This window comes from Medicago sativa, chromosome 7 (assembly GCF_051527215.1).
Source record: "Medicago sativa cultivar Bolivia chromosome 7, Bolivia_mono, whole genome shotgun sequence".
Taxonomy (NCBI): Eukaryota; Viridiplantae; Streptophyta; class Magnoliopsida; order Fabales; family Fabaceae; genus Medicago; species Medicago sativa.
This window is the reverse complement of record NC_140755.1, coordinates 72,951,362-72,964,257: the sequence shown is the minus strand read 5'-3', so window position 1 is coordinate 72,964,257 and position 12,896 is coordinate 72,951,362. Positions and strand designations below refer to the sequence as shown.

At 33.5% G+C, this 12,896-nt stretch overlaps 1 protein-coding gene across 1 annotated transcript; it reads left to right on the top strand.

Moving 5' to 3' along the window:
- The first annotated feature begins 4,474 nt into the window (after positions 1-4,474).
- On the top strand, positions 4,475-6,436 carry LOC146908264 (protein LURP-one-related 15-like). The gene is made up of 3 exons (XM_085724144.1): positions 4,475-5,152; positions 5,735-5,962; positions 6,070-6,436. The coding sequence occupies exons 1-3, from the start codon at positions 4,907-4,909 to the stop codon at positions 6,205-6,207; spliced, it is 612 nt and encodes a 203-aa protein (XP_085580270.1). The 5' UTR covers positions 4,475-4,906; the 3' UTR covers positions 6,208-6,436.
- The last annotated feature ends 6,460 nt before the right edge of the window (positions 6,437-12,896 follow it).

The following is a 12,896-nucleotide window of genomic DNA, read 5'->3' as shown; positions in this document are numbered from 1 at the left end:
AGATCATTCATAATTTTAAAGGGACATTATACCGAAAAAGGGACTATGATCTTAAATTATTATTTATTTTGAAGGACATAAAATTATCGAAGGGACTATGAACTTAAGACCATTCTTAATTCCGAAGGGACATTAAACCGAAAAGGGACTATGGTCTTAAGAACACTCTTAATTCCGAAGGGGCAGAAAAAGGAGATGAAGAGAAGAAAGACTCGTCAACACAAGTCAAGAAAGGGAGAAGAGAGAAAGAGTTCCCGACAACTCAATGAAACTCTTTGGTGTGATTTTTGAACTAGGCGAGCTCTCCTTTTATAGGGAGAGTTTGTAACCAATTTGGAGAAACTTAAGAATTAAGTAAACTTAAAAATTAAGCAACCACATATCAGCTCAAGTAACAAACTAATCAGATAGAAAATTCAGTTGGATTCTCAATCTTATCACAACTAACATAAACTAAAATTATGGGGAGTGATATCCATGAATTAAAAATAATAATTACTATTATTTTCATCATTATCGGGTATTTAAAATTAGATACCACAATTTAAACACTACTAATGCGTGTGTTCTCTTTTATGTGGGACCCCGCATTCTATTTTTTTAATTCACACAACACTAGATCAAAGTTTAATTACTTAGTGTTTAATCTTCCAACCTTCCAATTTCTTTCCAACTTCACACCAATGTTCCAACACATCATCACAGAGCACATCTTGACCCGGCAGTTGGACCGCTGCCAAATATAGTGGGACGGTGTCAATAATTTTATCCTTGGACACAGTTGCCGAACCAACCACTCTACCAGGGGACAACACATTATCATCCACATCTTCATGCACGTCAACGTGCTCAACATTAAAAATAGGCGTGACAGAATCTGTCGGGCCCTTTTGAACGTTGTCGTTCATAGTTATCAAGAGTTGCTACCTCTAATGAATTTTGCACGTCATCGTGCACTACCGTTGATGTCAATTTCAACACAGGTATGTTTGGCTGAGGTAACGTACCTTGAAGAATAGCATCTGATACATCTTGCAAAGTAAAAGCACCTGCTGCAACATCTCTTTGGGTAGCAAAAGGTTGTGCCGCATTCTCAACAGCGGTGGCAGCTGCTGGTGGGGGAACAACTGGCACGTAACGTAATGTAACGGAGGAAGAAGCTCCTTTCACAACACGGGGCTGATTGTTAGATTTATTATTTGTTTCAGGAACCTGTTTTTTCCCACAGTCCGTAAACTTAGCAGCCTCTGGATTCAACCATTTGCACGCTGTAACATTATGTCCAATGACATAACAATGATGACAAAACAACGGACGTCGTTCATATTGCACTTCCACCTTAAAGGAAAACCCCTCACGTTCAACAATAATTTCATCATAAACCCTCTTTGATAAGTCGATGAGAATAATAGTGTTAAGCAATGATAAAAAGAAATTATAGTCATATACCACAAATTTAAATTACATGATTTTTTTTTTTGCCAAGTAGCCTAGTGGCTGAAGCTCACAAGGAAGATGTAAAGATTCAACATAAAAAATGCATAGAATATTTTCTTTTAACTACCCTTATTTCTTTTATTTTAGCACCTTCTGAAGTTTTTTTACAAGCAAACTTTTATTGCTAAAGAACGAACTAGAACAAGACGTGTAGAGTATCTCTAAAATCATCTTACAACAGATAGCATACCTTGTTTGCTACTATTGCATTAAAATTCCAGCACAATAGAGGCCAAAATCAAGGAAATGAACTCCCTTCTGAATGTGTAATACAAAAAGCATAGACACCTTTTGAAGTTAATAAAGTAAAACAAAAACAAACAATCACCCTTTAAAATACTTAGAATACATAAAGTGAGCATGACATAGACAGTCCAAATTTCACATCTACAATTTCTGACATCTATTTGAAATTTTTATTTCTTGAAGGCTAAAATATGGCATTGGTCCCTGCAAATATGTCAAGTTTTAGTTTTAGTCCCTGCAATTTTTTTTTTAGTTTTTGGTCCCTGCAAATATGTCCAGTTTTGATTTTAGTCCCTGCAAATTTTTTTTTATAGTTTTGGTCCCTGCAAATATGCCCAGTTTTGGTTTTAGTCCCTGCAAAATTGTTTTTTTTTTGGAAATGGTCCCTGTCCCCACGTGGATGCCAGGGACCATTTCCAAAAAAAAAAACAATTTTGCAGGGACCATTTCCAAAAAAAAAAAACAATTTTGCAAGGACCACAAACTATAAAAAAAAAATTTGCAGGGACTAAAACCAAAACTGGGCATATTTGCAGGGACCAAAAACTATAAAAAAAATTTGCAGGGACTAAAACCAAAACTGACCATATTTGCAGGGACCAATACCATATTTTAGCCTTTCTTGAAATATCATCAGTCACCTGAATACTCTTTTATTCAAGTAAGATTTTGATTAGATATTTTTCAGACCTAAAAATAAATAGTTGGCTTAAACGTGTTTTTTGTCCCCTAATAAAAAAATAATTCAGCCCCCCTAACTTCGTCTCCTTTTATAAGTAGTCTATTCTGACCCGATCAATGCCTACGTGGTACCTCACTTAAAGCTGGATGTCACTAGTGTAATCAATAGTGTGTGTGTAGAACATATCTAGCGAGAATGACTTCTTTATGTGAGAATACATTATTAGCCCTTTAGATTAAAATGAATGCCTTGGAAAAAAAGCATATCCAGTTAGAATGAAATGAAGAAGGTGAGGGTCGATGTGATGTTTTATTGGAAGTTTAAATCTAAGCCATACATTTTAATCTAAAGGGCTAATGATGTATTCTCACATTCTCACTTTTTTTTTGACAAAAATAAATGATATTCATTCATTCAATTTGATAGAGTACATCGATACAATGAAAATTCGCCAAAAACAAAAAGGATAAATCTGTGAACAAACTCACAGCATCCATGTTAATAGCATAAAACGACAAAGTACTAAAGCTTACACATATGACTATATTTAAATCACCGTAATACTCATGTCTCTGGATCCGCAACGTTGAGGACTCCAAAGTCATTGATTTGATCTGCACTTGATCGAAGCTGATCTGACAATCTGAATCATACAAATACCTGAACGAAACAAAAAAGACAAACAACGTCACACAAAGATGACAAAATCACGAAAGAAAAAACGAAATAGATGTGAAAATCACTTATTTCAATAAAGGGAAATAGAAAAAACGAGTTAGAGGGGTGATTTTGGGTCAAAAATTGACCCTAAATCACCCCCTTTGGTGGATGAAGATGAAGAAACTAAGGTTTTGGCGACGGCTCCAGGCTTAGATTGTGTTTGTTGTGTGGTAAAGAGAATTGATAAAAACAAAGGGAAGTTTAATGGTTTATTGAAAAACTAACAAGAACAGAAAACTGTTGAAAAAATCTTGATATCAAAGCAAAGGTCGGAACCTTCAATATGTGGATATGCAAAATTAATTGAATGAGAAGTACAATTGTTAAAAAATTATTATGAAATAATGACAACCATTAACGCCCCACCTTAACAATTATTATGAATTAATCACAGCCACTAACTATTTTTAAAATGAAGGGCCAAGATTTGAAGTAAGTGTTTAGACTTACTCTTGGAGTCAATGGATCCCTTCTCATATATATATATATATATATATATATATATATATATATATATATATATATATATATATATATATATAATACCAAAAAGACGGGCACTCACGTGCCCGTCTTTCCGCTCTATTTATTGCGCAAACTTTTGAAAATTATGAACGGTGTTTTTGTATGAAATTTTGATTTTGATTAAAACTAACAATACAAATGTTTGTTGCTTTCAAGTTATAACAAACCAAACTAACCATGTCCTCGTGAGCTTAGCTCAGTTGGTTGGGACAATGCATAAAATATGCAAGGTCCAGTGTTCAAACCCCGACCACTACCAAAAAAAAAAAACCAAACTAACAACGATTATCTATACTCTAGATGTGCTAAGATTAGTCGAAGAAGCCATCGTATAAAGATAACGCAGTTGAAATTCTAAAAAAAACACCACTGTTGTGAAAAATCAAAACCTATCATCTTTGATTTCAACAATTTACACTCGTTTATTTTTATACTTTCCATCACTTGGGCTATGATATATTCCTTGTGACAGGAACCCAAAATAAAAAGAGAAATGATAACAAGACACTTATTTTTTGACACAAGCACTACACTAGGGTCAAACTCGTAATTTCCATTTAATTTCAGGGGCATAATTTTCTTTTCTCAACAAAAACTTCTCTCTTTTTATCGTCCTCTTTTCTCTTTCTTCACACGTGTCTTCTTTGATCCATTCACCCTTCATCCTAACTAATACCCTACGATACTGAGGTGAAAATTGGAATCAAGACTAACTAATTTCGGTACTTATGTTAAGAAAAAAAAGTTCAATTTTTTTTTTGAAAGAAAAATTCAATTTTATTATTTATAGAATCCAACAACAAGGTGTGACAAGATGCCAATGCAACAAGTCTAGTTATTATTACTTGTCGACCATTTCTGTTTCTTCTTATCATCGTCGCTACAATCTCTATTGTCCCTACACGTACACGAGCGCTAGTTTTAGTTTAAACACATGCGCTCAAAAAAATTGCCCAAAAAAAGACAAGATCTTTAAAAAAACTCGTAATACATAAGAAATAAGAATAGTGATAATGTGATATATACACAGCTAATTTACATCAAATCACCTTCCTGGTAATCTTCCTCATGTTCTGTAACTTATTGTTATTCATGCTAAAAACCAATTAAACCGTTACTATATAAAAAGATTCATTCTCCATCCCATTATTCATTCTCACATACATTAACCGAAAAGAACAAAACAAGAATCTTATCGCATCACAAAGACACTTTTGAAGACCTATAATCCTCAGCATGGCTTATCCTTATCAACCACCGATGCCAGCACCCACCACCACCATATTTGGCTCTCAATATTGTGCTCCGTATCCGGTGGATTTGGCGGTCGTGAAAAAGGTAATGACCATGGCAGACAACTTCACTGTTAAAGATGTCAATGGCAATGTCGTGTTCAAAGTGAAAGGTTCTCTCTTAACCCTCCGTGACCGACGTGTCTTGGTTGATGCTGCTGGTAACCCCATAACCACCCTACGTCGCAAGGTACTTTCAACTTTATTAAGAAACTAATTTGCTTTCAGATTTTTATTTTAATGCTCAATATTTTAATTTTGTGATGACTTTTTTTATATAAACTATATTTGATTTTTTTAAAAATAACTAGTAGGACATCCAAGTGTGGACTCACGTAGTTGCGCGTTGCCCTTTATTTTTAGATAAGACGTAGCTTTATTTCATTTAAATAATATTTAATATGAAAAATTGTATGTGTTATAAAATTATATATTTTGTAACTTGAAACTCTTTATATAAAAGTTTGTAGGTAAAAAAATTATCCTCTTATAATTTAATTGATGATTAATTTTAGAAATCTTTTCAAAGAGAAATGTGATCTATTTTACTCAGAGCTCATATATAAGTTATTTACTGAAAACTCAAAAAATTGTTTTGCTCAATGGAATTTTAGTGTGAATTTCAATAATTGGTTGATTGAAACCAGAAAAAAAAAGTAAAAACATAAATGTTAAAGTAATGTTTATTGTTAAAAAAATCATTATCCATTATACTTCATATATCTCAATAAAGTTTTGTTTAATGATTCATTTAGTTGTACTATTGGTGCAGATAGTGACTATGCATGATCGGTGGGAAGCTTACAGAGGAGAAAGCACAAGTTCTAAAGATCTTATATTTACATTGAGAAAATCATCGCTATTGCAGTTGAAGACCAAGCTAGATGTTTTTTTAGCGGGTAATACCAAAGAAGATGTTTGTGATTTTAAAGTCAAAGGTAGTTGGTTGGAACGATCTTGTATTGTTTATGCCGGTGATACTAACAACATTGTTGCACAGGTAATTAAAAAGCATCTAGTGTATATAAGGTTTTACTTTGATTGGATTATCACTTAAGAACATATACTAATCATAAATCAATTTTTGTGATATTTTTGTTACTGCAGATGCACAAAAAGCACACTATTCAAAGTATTTTAATTGATAAAGACCATTTCGCAGTCACTGTTTATCCCAATGTTGATTACGCTTTCATAGTGGCATTAATCGCGATTCTTAACGAGATTAACGAAGATGATGATTGATGATTGGATGATTATGATTTTATATTGATCAAATGTTCATTATTGTATTGCCATTTTTTTTTTGGGTGGGGGGTGGTGGTTTATTACCATGTTTATCTCAATGTTGAGTATTGTATTATATTACAACGAATTATAAAATTAAGTGGTTTGCATAATATATATATATATATATATATATATATATATATATATATATATATAAATTGATTGAAGTCATGACTATTTTGTATTTGTTTAGGCATTATAAATTATTCGAATACCAAATTCAATATTTTAAAATAGCGACATGTAAATATCACACAAAATACTTCATAGCATTTTTTCTTTTTAAATAAAGAGTACTTATCTAGAGTCGAGGTGTTCTAAGATTAGTGAAAGAAGTCATCGTATGAAAACACCACTGTTGACAGTCTTAAAAAAAAACATCAGAATTGTGATAAATAATAACGTATTATCTTTGATTTCAACCATTTACACTCGTTTTGTTTCAAAAAAAAAACCATTTACACTCGTTTATTTTTATACTTTCCACAACTTGGGCTATATATGTTATATTCCTTGTGATAGGTGTTTTATCTTGGTTTTTCGGGTGTCAAACATTGATTACGTTTGAACCTTTTTAACCTTTGATATCTCATTTTTTCTTGGGAAGGGAAAAATAAGAAAAACCCTTGAGAATCGAGGTCCGGGGGTTGTTTTCGCTACGGGAAGGTGTTAGGCACCCATAACGACTATTGTATCCTATAGGAACCGTCTTTACTTTCTACGCGCGCGCTTTATTTTTAAATGCTATTTGAAAAAAAGATATTTACACCTAAGAGTTTACTAAGTGAAGAATTGGAGGGAGAAAAAGATGTTTGAATTTTTATTTTAATTGAATTGAAGGAATATTGGTTCCTTGCCTACGTACCCTTTTAAGGGATCAAATCCACCGTAGTTCTCTTCAAAAAAACGTTTTTGTTTTTGTTGGTTGATTTTAAGTTTGAAAAATGGAATTTTGAAGAATGAGAGGGAGAGGCCTCAAGGGCATAAGATTGTGAAATTGTGAGGTTGGATTAGTTATTTTGCGAAAGAAAGTCAAAGTATGATTAAAATTCATTAAGATTTTATTTAAGAAAAGAAAAGGAAAATTCAATGGGATTTGATCCCAAAGTTTATTTAGAAAATGATTTGAGTGATGTTGTTCATGTTCTTTTGGAAAAAGAGAGTTCTTTCTAAGTTTCAAATCTCCTAAACATACATCTAAGCATACATATCCTAAACATACATCTAAAAATATCTATGTGATGTGAGTGCATGTGTCGGTGCTTGTGTCGGTGTATATCATTAGAGTCCATTGTCCTTACATCATGCCCTAGTTTACATTCTATGGTCTTGCAAGAAATTAAAAGTATAAGAAGAATATTACAAAATCCCTAAGTTTTACATACTAAGTATTACATGAATTTGAATGACAAGAAGCAAAATGGAGATGAGATGCTTATGAGATGTATGAAATATGAAACAAAAGAGGTTAGTAGCATATGATAATATCAAGAAAAATAAAGCAAGTAAGATATCATAACAAAAGCATAGAAATTAATCACAAAACAAAGCCAAAATAAAGCAAGACATAGCTAAAATTCAACCACAAAAATGCAAGAATCATATTCAACACATTTTTCAAAGGCATAAACTCAGGTTTTAGAATGAGAATCAAGACAACATGATGAACTTGACATTTTAAAGTGAATTTAGACATATTTGCATTATTTATTCACAACATAACTTGCAAATCAAGCAATTAAGCAAAATTCACACACATGTAGCAAAAACACATACAAACAGTAGCCAAAACTTCACAAAATCATATGGTGTAGGTCACAAACATTTATCAAGAATTAGAATCAAGCAACTTTCACAAGTTTTCCACATAAAATCTAAGAAATAAAACAAGAAAATACATCCACATTTTTTATCAAACTTTCCAGTAAACAAAAAGCACAAAAACATCACAAAAATATCAAGAACATGTGTAAATTTTTATAGAATTTTCAAAGCATATTGAGCACGATCAGGTGTTCCAAAATCAAAATACAGTATGTGAAAAGCAAGAAAAAACAGGAAAAACGAAAGAAATAATGAAACAAAGCCCAGGCCCAAACCTAAGACCCAAAACTCAACTCAGAACACTCAGGGACCGTAGGATTGATCCATGCGGATCAAACCTAGATCCTACGGTGGAGAACGCAGGGGAATGGACCGGTTTTGGACCGGTCCGGTTCAGTTGTCTATATAAACCTAAACATACCGGTCCAGATCACTCTTCTCTTTCCATTCTCTCTCTTCATATCACTCGTTCTCTCTCTAGCTCACCGTTTCTGCAAGAACTCACGCCGGAGATAATGAAGCCTGGCCGAAAACTTCATCGTCTCCGACGAACTCCAACGGTCCTAAACCCTAAACCGCTCCGATTTAACCCAAACTTACAACAAAATGCTCGGATTTCACGATTAAACGTGAATACGAGCCTTACAAACACCAGAAACGCGTAGATCGTCATAGATCGAGGGAAAACCCTATGGTTTCTTCGATCTTTTAACTTTTAAAACAAATTTTGAAAGAAAATGTTCTTGAAACCTTCGATCTACGCCGATCGACACGTTACGAACATGTATGAAGCTTAGAAGTTCAGATTTGCAAAGAAATAAAATGAAAGAAAAGGAAGAAGTGACGATTTACCTCTGTTATGCGTTCAGCTCGAGCTTCTCCTCCTTTCACTAATTCGGCTTCGACTCGCTCCTCAAACGGTTGAAACGGCCTTGCTTCTTTACGTTCTGTTCTGGTATTGTTGTTGTTGTTGTATTCGTTTTGATCTACGGCTGGAAACGAATCACTGTTTGGGGATGATGATTGCGGCGGTGTTGAGAGGGATTTGGATGGATTTGTGATGATTGATGTGTTTTGTGGATGATTCTATTGAAATTGCCTATTTCTGGAGGTTGAAGATGATGAATGTTTCAAGAATGTTCTTGGATATTCATGAAATTTTCTGTGATTTTTGTGGAGTTTGATCCGAATTGAAGAGAGAGAGAAACCCTAATCTGTTAGTGACGTGGCTCTCAATTATTGGGACCTGAAAAATCTGATTGTGATGTTGACCATGACTGGGCTTTTATAGCTGACACATGTGAGTGCTGGACCAATAACAAGCTGCCACGTGGCATAACTAACTTTTGGACAAAAAAAAAATCTGCAAAATGAACAAACAAAGGACCCAAATGCAAATAACAAGACTACAAGAACTAAAATGTAAAAAAATTAACTAAAATTGGTAAAAAACGTAAATTGAAAATAACGTAAAGTGAAACGATTAAAAATAACAAAACGGACTAAAAAGAACCAATTACTTAAATGAGGTACTTCAAAGTAACCTCTCTCTGTCAAAATTTTGTGTGAAATGACCAAAATGCCCCCTAGGGACTAAAACGACTCAAGATGACTCAAATGTAATTTTAAAATGTTTTTTTATCATGAAATTAAAGCAAGAGTTTATTCAAACCAATTGAAAAGACTCAGAGACAATTTTTAGAGATTAAACAGAGTTTTAACACAGGAAATGACTAAAATGCCCCTAGGGGCTAAACTGACTTAAAATGACTTCAAATGCAATTTTTGAAATGGATTTTGATATGAGATTGAAACATGGACTTATACAAACCAATTGAAAAGACCCAACAATTTTCAAGGACTAAAATGAGTTTGAATGCAGGAAATGACTAAAATACCCTTTTCCATGAATTTTGCAAATAATATTGAAATAAGATGCAGAGGAAGGTGCAATTGATCAAGGACAAATTCAAATGACTTGAAATGCAAGAAAAGAAGAATTGAGCTAGTATTTTTAGGTCCACAATTAGGGTATAACAATAGGAACCCAAAATAAAAAGAGAAATGATAATCAGACACATTTTTAACAAAATTCATAATTGGTTTTTTTCTCTTTTATATCTTTTTGTCTCTTTCTTCACATGTGTGTTCTCTGATCCATCCACCTTCCGTCCTAGTTTCTCTCTCTTTGATCGCCACCTTCTTTCTTTCTACATACGTCCTCCTCTTCCTCTTCTGACTTCGCCGCCGTATGTAGCCATCACCACCTCCAAACCATAACCTCTCCACCGCCTTTGTCAATTGTAGTACAAATGAAGTCGCAGGTTTTGGACATGACACATATATTAGGATCAGAGAGAGAGATAGAGAGAGAGAGAAAAAAAAAATATTTGCACAAGATAAACGAGTGGTTGTCGATGGAGGATGATGACCTGAAGATAATTTAAGCGACGATGGTTGTGGAGGAGATAACTGAAGAGGACTGTTATGGTTTGCATTATATATATAAATTGATTGAAGTCATGGCTATTTTGTATTTGTTTAGAGTTTAGACATGTTAAATTTTCCGAATACCGAATTCAATATTCTAAAATAATGACAAGTAAATATCATACAAAATACTTTGTAGTATTTTTGTTTTCTTTTTAAAAGAAGAACTTATCTAGAGTCAAGATGTACTAAGATCAGTCAAAGAAGCCATCATATAAACACACCGCCGTTGACACTCTACAAAAAAACCACTGTTGTGAAAAATTAAAACCTATTATCTTTGATTTCAACCATTTACACTCGTTTTTTTATACTTTCCACCACTTGGGATGTTATATTCCTTGTGATAGGAACGCAAAATAAAAAGTGGACATATCTAGTGAGAATGACTTCTTTATGTCAAGTCTTGATACTCATTAGAAGACGACTTCTTGAAAATGTATACTTACAAAACAATAGCATAGTTAAATAATTGTCAAGAGGTATGTTGTTATGTACATTACACACATATAATTTTATAAAACTGATTAAAAAAATATATGAAATATACAAGAGTATTTTCAGGATGGTTCCTTTGTCACACATGGTATTGTGAAAGACACATACTCTGAATCAAGATGGTCCTATCGTGGATGTCCGTTAAGAATTGTTTGGCTGGAGTTGGAGAGAAAAATGGTTGAAATCATTGTTGGAGATATGAGGATGACTATGTGTCATTTGTCTTTAGGTACTTACAACTTTCTTTCTTTCTTTTTTGGTTTGGAAAATCAGACTTCTTTCATTTTATACTATTTTTAATTTTAATTATAGAGTTACCAAGGCTTACACTCTTGTTGATGTTGGTGTAATTTATATAGGTATAACATTCAAATTATGGTGGCCGATCATACCGATTTAGGTATTTGTGTTATATTTGATGGTGAAACTGCAATTTTTTTGAAAAGTATTACTGACCTTCAAGAGTCTTACGTTGCAAGGGTAAAATATTAAATTTAGACTTCTATTTTATTTTATTTTAAATTTCATGTATTGATTGCTAATGTTGTGAATTCATTACTAAAATTTACTTCTCGACAATCAGGGTGAATGTTTAGAATTAGGGTCCATTGCAAACTGAATGTTCTAAATTGTCTGTTAACAATGATCATTTGGCCAATACAACAATGGTCAGTTATCTTAAAATCGTTTTAACATTGTCTTTTTTATCAAATCACTTTTTTTTGGTATATAATTATAACATGCTACTACATCCCGTGTTCAAAGTGAGATGATGAATTCTTCAAATATATATATATATATATATATATATATATATATGTGTGTGTGTGTGTGTGTGTGTGTGTGTGTGTGTGTGTGTGTGTGTGTGTGAGTGTGTGTGTGCGCGCGCGCGAGCCTGTGCACAAAACTTGGTTTATAATAATTAACCCGAGCAATGTCGAGTATACCTACACTAGTTTTTAAATTAAAAATAAAATAAAAAGCCACATGATTATAAATGGAAATAAATAAATAATGAAGGGACACGTGAGTTGCAACACACACGACCATCCTTCTTCATCATCCCTCTCTCAAAACATAGAATTACAACACACACCTCCACCTCATTATACCCTCACTACACCACCATCTCTCTCCCTCTAAACAACCGCCACCTCTTAAAACTTTATACTTACAAAATAGGCTACTTACAATCGGGGGCAAAGTTAGCGGGCTGAATTTTTGTTTTTTCAATAGGGGCCAACATCTTAACTTTTGCAGATTAAGGGAGTAAAAAATGCATTAAGCCTTAATAGTTTGGTCACCCAGATCAGCAAATAGATCATATTAAAGTCAAGATAACCCCCCTCAACTGATTGGAGGTTAGGCGGGTGGAGATACAATCAAATGCAAGTTAGTGAAATCTTTCTCATGTATAGTGTAGTCCACATATATCGTAGGGTTGTTCCAATCAGCTAAAACTCAATGGAACTTGACGATTGAGCATTTCACCAGTATTCCATGTTTTGAGTAACACCAATCGAGGAAGTTATGAGCATGAAACCACGTTTGAAGAGATATGCACACTAGTTATCTTGGATATAGATTTGATTCATACTAGTGCATATGTACCCTCAACACTTCACCAAAGACTCATGTTGTGAGCAGGCGACATGGTGGAGATTGTGGAAGTAGATATGAAAACCTTTTAGGCGATGAAGACATGCACAAGACAACTTTTAGGTGTCTTGGGGAACATGGAATCTATAAGTGAATTATCATGTCATTTGGGCTCAAAAATGGTAACCGCCTTTTCTAGAGGGCCATGAAAACCATCTTCCATGACCTCAATG